Source organism: Lepidochelys olivacea (genome assembly GCF_965140295.1).
Source record: "Lepidochelys olivacea isolate rLepOli2 genome assembly, chromosome: 5".
NCBI lineage: Eukaryota > Metazoa > Chordata > Testudines > Cheloniidae > Lepidochelys > Lepidochelys olivacea.
The window spans coordinates 26,212,949-26,218,948 of NC_140415.1; the positions used below are offsets into that span (position 1 = coordinate 26,212,949).

At 39.9% G+C, this 6,000-nt stretch overlaps 1 protein-coding gene across 1 annotated transcript in view; it reads left to right on the top strand.

The window, feature by feature from the left end:
- The window catches only part of SLC1A3 (solute carrier family 1 member 3), a 92,256-nt gene extending 86,654 nt beyond the window's left edge, over positions 1 to 5,602 (top strand). Inside the window, exons 9-10 of the mRNA XM_084628575.1 lie at positions 40 to 174; positions 2,784 to 5,602. Coding sequence (XP_084484701.1) covers positions 40 to 174; positions 2,784 to 2,988 — 340 coding nt within the window. The 3' untranslated portion in view covers positions 2,989 to 5,602. The remainder of the gene's footprint in view (positions 1 to 39; positions 175 to 2,783) is intronic.
- The last annotated feature ends 398 nt before the right edge of the window (positions 5,603 to 6,000 follow it).

Consider the following 6,000-nt stretch of genomic DNA (forward strand, 5'->3'; position numbering starts at 1 on the left):
GAAACTGACTTATTTCTTCACTGTCATCTCTCTACACAGCATCACAGCTACAGCTGCCAGTATTGGGGCTGCAGGAATTCCTCAAGCCGGACTGGTCACCATGGTCATTGTGTTGACATCTGTTGGTTTGCCTACAGAGGACATCACTCTTATCATTGCAGTAGACTGGTTCTTGTGAGTATTTCTTACAGAGTCCTTAAAGGGCTATAGCATATTATAAAATACATTGGACAGGGACATTCTGATAATTTCTGATTTGTGATCATGTGATTAGTTGGCTTATTCCTTTACTGAAAATAGTTGAAAAATGTGGTTATTTTGAAGAATAAAATTTTATCCTACCATGAAGGAGGCTCAAAGTCTGAAAATTCAGTGGATCAGTTTAGAGTTGATTTATCCCAACCCTTCTGGCTGTCCAGACCAGTGAAGGTTTGTGTGCTTTCCCTAAGGATGGATGAATTGAATAGTTAGTCTTCTGAATAATATGAATATTAGCCTTATCAGCCATCTGAATATGGCCAGACATTTGGCTAATGTGGCTGACTCATTTGTTTCCCCACCTCTGTGCCTGCTAGAGAAGGGGTTCTCGACATTTTCTTTCTGAGGTCTCCCCAAAATGCTATAAAAACTCCAGGGCCAGAGAAAGGGAGTTGGGGGCTGGCTCAGGGCTCCAGGCTTCAGCTGCCATGGACCCTCAGTTGAGAACCACTGTGCTAAAGGAGGAGAACACTGAGCAACCTTCCTACATCTGTAAGTACCTGTGGAATCCCCTTAGGCCCAGCTGCATTTCTCTGTGCATGGTTATAGGGATAGAACAGCATCACTGTCAGCAGCAGAAGCCAAGAACCTTTCCATGTCTGCCAGTGCAAATAAGGGTGACAGACAGGCTGATCCACTTACCAGGAGATGCCTTTGTGGGGCTAGGGTAATTGAAGAGGTAGGTGTTCCTCCACTCCATGTCAATGTCTGTCAGGGAAGGATAGCAGCCATTTTTCCCCTTTTCTCCATCCCAGCTCTTCAGAGAGTATTTGTTTGGATCAATTGATAATTACCTTTTCTGTTCATTCCCTCTGAGGCACTGGGCATTGGCCACTGTTGGAAGACAGGATACTGGGCTAGACGGACCTTTGGTCTGACCCAGTATGGCCCTTCTTATGTTATGTCCTTTTCACAGTCCTACTTCTTATCTAGATAGAGTAAAGGGGAATGCTGCTAAAAGTGAGAAGGCAGGGGAGAGATGAAATGGCTGTTGTTCTCCCATGGAAGACATCCAGAGAGGGATGAGAGTTCACCTAACTGTTCATTCCTATTACCACCCCCACTTCCTGACAGCAGCTCAAAGTAAGTGTAGAGAAGCGTTTGAGCCCATTGAGAGGGAGTACAGGGAAATTCAGATGAAATATATGCGAGGTTAAACAGTTTCCCAATACTAGGGTCATTTGCCCATCCCTACGCTTTATGCTATTCCTCACAGGATTGCCTATGGATGGTGCTATTCTAGGACTGAAAATATAGCAGCACCGTGGCTCATGTTGTGATTCAGTGAGTACCAGAAAGAAAACTGAACTTTACCCCAACAGTAGTGTTACTTATGACAACAATGTTCAGTTTTTAAGGGTATCACTAACTCTGTGAAATTCTCACCATGTGTATAGATCCCAAACATTTAAGGTCTAGACAGGTGGATGTGATGAGAAGGTGAAATCCAGCCCCAGCCTGCCTCCAGGATTGCTGTGTATTCTTCCTCCCCTCCAGCTGTTATTCCAGCCTATGGGCTGTGTTATGAGTTTAACATGTCTCAGTAGCTCCTCTGTGGACCTTCCTCCAGCCCTTTACCATTGGGGCCTTCTGTGCAACCCTTTCACAGCACGTAGGGGTTATATTTACACCCCTGAAGAGCTGGGTAAGATGCTGGGCTGTCCACTAGCCCAAGAAGAACTAATGTCACAACAGAGTATTGGCTGAACCAAACCTTAAGCAAAAATGTCAAAAATTATTTCCTGTGACCACTATGGACTATAACTCCCAGATGCTTTTCCTTCACATCTCAGCCACTCCAGATCTTTCTCCTAACACAGGAACTCATACAGGAGCATTCCTGCCATCCTACAGCTCAACTGATTTTTGCTGGCCTTTATATGGACCAGCACCCAGCTCCTCAAAAGTATTTAAGTGCCTAACTCCCTTTGAAATTACTCAAAACCTCAACTGGGATGCAGCTGATCAGTCACAGGCAGGGCTGGGCCCATCTGCCCTTAAAGGGGCTAGTCATACAGTGACAGGCTGCTTGCCTGCAGTCTCCATGTGCAATCATTGGGGAGTCTTAAGAGATACAAAGGCCCTTGCTCTGGACCTTTGCAGCACGCATGAATCTCAGCCTAGATTATTTACAATAGTTTATTTTCATTCTGGGAATGACAGCTAAGAAGGCAACATTCAGTCAATTCAGATATCAGGAGGTCATTACACCTGACTTATTGTAACATACTCACAAGCCCCCAAACATGAGCCCCCACAGGCCCACTCATAACATAGCAATCATATCATCCTGTGAAATGGCTAGTAACATTATGTTTCAGGTCACTGCATTAGGCTTAGAATTCTGGTACAATTGTTAGTTTCCGCAAAGATGGAGTAATGCTATTAACATTTCTGATAGATGAATACACATAGAAGTATTGGATCATCTCATGGTTATTTTCAAAAGCTATTTTACACCGAGACTCTGAATGTTTCACTTAAACAAGTGGGGAAAACAAGACTAACGCAACTATTTTCCACAGGGACCGTCTTCGTACCACTACAAATGTCTTGGGTGACTCCATTGGTGCAGGGATTGTTGAACATTTGTCACGGAATGAGCTGAAGAACAGGGATGCTGAGATGGGTAATTCTGTGATAGAGGAGAATGAAATGAAAAAACCATACCAACTGATCTCACAGGAAAATGAGAGCGAAAAACCATTAGACAGTGAAACCAAGATGTAGGATAGACCAGGCATGATTCCAACACTAGGAGTGTGGGAAACATACTTTCTACAACCATTTATATCTTGTTTTCAAGAAGTCCATTTATATCTTGCTTTCCCCCATATGATAGCATTGGAACAGAGCTGATCAAAAACATTCTGAATTAGCAGTGCCCAAGGTATGTGTTTGCATCCCACTTAAAAAAAAATTGGCGAGTTATCATACTGGTCCTGCTAGACATGTGCTAACTGGGGGCGGGGGAGAGGGGGAAGAGGGAGAGTGTCTATTAAATCATTAAAAAACATACCAGTGTATATGTTACTCAATCCTGTAAATGTGATCTCGTTTTTATAAGCTGGAAAGTCACAATAGATAATACAGCCTGAAAAGGGTTTTATTTTTTTAAATACCTATTGCCCATTTCTTAACATCAGTAAGCACACAAATCAACATTTTTAACTTGACAACTGCACCCAAACAAGGAAATTAACAGGATTTCTTTTTTTTCCCTTCTGGTGACATGTCATTTCTTTATCCTATTACTAGCAGGACAATAAAAAGGAGGACTTTTAAATTTAAAAAAAAGTAGAGATGTTCAGGTAAAAAAAATACCCACAATCAGCACTTTTATCAGCTGAGCTGAAATGTCATTTCTGAGGAGGTGATTTCATCTTAATAGGACACTTTAGGGTCAGTGAGGGCCAGTTCTTGACAAGTGCTTAGCACTTTCAGCTCCCAGTGACCAGCAGACACTTATGCATATGGGTATTTTCACTCACCTGAGTAGTCCCCTTAACTTCAATGCCACTACTCACATGAGCAATGTTACACATATGCAGAGAAGTGCTTGAAGGATTGTATGCTTTTTGGGGTGGGAGGTGTACTTCATCTGTGCTCAGAAGGCACATAGCACACTGTGGGTGCATTCACAATCTAAATAATATGTAATAAAAATAGCAGAGAGGGCCAGCACTTTGCAAGAGGTACTTCATACCTGGCAAGAGATGCTCCGAACCTAATTGGATGGGGCTGTAAACCTGCTGTGTTGCTGAAATTGCATTGCTGGAAGACCTGTGACCAAGAGGTCACTTTCAAAAAATGGAAATATTGTCATCAATTAGCCTGGTGTCATTCCATGAATAAGTAGTAAAACTATTAGCCAAATATTCCTTGTTTTACATAGGGGAGAGAACTCCCCATCTCACTGGGAGGTTCCCATATCTTTTTGGGTTTACCAGCAGCAACTCAAATATAAAAAATAAATTTTTAGAAAGCAAAACTAATGGGTGCTCTATTACTTACTAGGAAAAATATATATAAACTGAAGAATAGTAAATACATTTAATAAATGTTAAAAATATAATAAGAAAAGATTTTAAGAGTAATATTGTAGATCTCCTTCAAGACACAGAGAAGGAAACAAAAAAAAAGGGGGGGGGGAGAAATATACTCCGAATCCTATGGCTTTTTTTTGTTCATTTCAAGATTATTCCCTGAAAAAACCCTTTTATGAAAAATATTAATTGTATATATTTTCCTTTTCCACTCCTTCTATTACTGTAGGAGTCAAACTGGAAAGATTTATGGTGCAGTTAGAGATAGGTAACTGAGGAATACAAATCCACAAGCACAAAACTAGTTGAGTGGTCTATTTTATGTTTGATTTGTTCTGAACTAAATGTTTGGATTTGGTCTGAACTAAGAGAGAGAGAGACAGAACTGAGACATTCCCATGTCATACCACAACTGCCACTTGCCAAACATTCAAAAACATCTGTAGCTTTTGTCTCCAGAAGACCATAAGAATTGATATGTAAATGTCAATGTAACTGTGGTGAAAATATGAGTGTGATGATTGAAGGCAGTCTTTTCCCATTTTTAAAGCAACAAGGCAGGCTTCTTTTTCCAAGAGTGACAAATCCTACTCATTTTTAGAAAAAAGAAAAGGCGTACTTGTGGCACCTTAGAGACTAACCAATTTATTTGAGCATGAGCTCATGCTCAAATAAATTGGTTAGTCTCTAAGGTGCCACAAGTACGCCTTTTCTTTTTGCGAATACAGACTAACACGGCTGTTACTCTGAAACCACTCATTTTTAGCAGGCCAGCCAATGGTAGCAGGAACAACTCATGAGTGAAGTGAGCAGAATTTAGCCGAGAGTATTCAGCTGTCAGTGCTTTAATCACCTCAAAGCTCTAGATGAATCTCTGTCTGAAAGTGATAAAATGTGAACTTTTTTTGCTAACAGAATGAAAACCTAGAATGCAGACAGGCATCTTCGGATATGTAATTAGAGATATTTTTATATAGATCCTGTATTCAGTGTGTGTTTATAAAAGTTAACTTTAGAATGTCTGGAGTAACAGTTTAATTTTTGTTGAGACTCTATTTGGAAATACCCTGCAAAGACATAATGTAACTGGTTGTCTTTCTATGACATAAGTTGAGAAAAATGAATTGTGTCACAAAGTTTGTGATTTTTTTTTTACTAACTTTGTTTCTTATGGAAATCAATTACTATAGAAAGATTCCATTCCCCATCTCTCATTGGCTCTGCATTTAGATGCACCCAATGTGGATTGAGAAACATTACTTTGTAGATGTATTTTCAATAAAAATAGTTTTACATTATTCTGGTATTGTGTGATTTCTTTCAAATTCTCTGTAGTGGGGAAATCTTCAAACACACTCCAAAGATTTGAACTTTCATATTGTACGGTTTCAGGAAATCCTGTACTTTTTACCCAGCAGAAGCTTATTAATGCATCAGTACTTCTCAAGAATTCAAATGCCCATTTCTTAAACTCTCACATGAATAAAACGGTTAGCCTCCACAGAATGCAAAAGGCGATTAAAGGAAGAAAAATGTGACAAAGGGAAAAAAAGATGTAAAAAAAACCAGAAAGAAATGTTAATTCAAGTTAAGTTTATTTTGGTTCAAATTCAAATTCATATAGATGTGTGAATCTGAAGATACAGTATAATGAGAGCTTTCATATGACTTGTAAATTGCATAGATCAATGCAGGG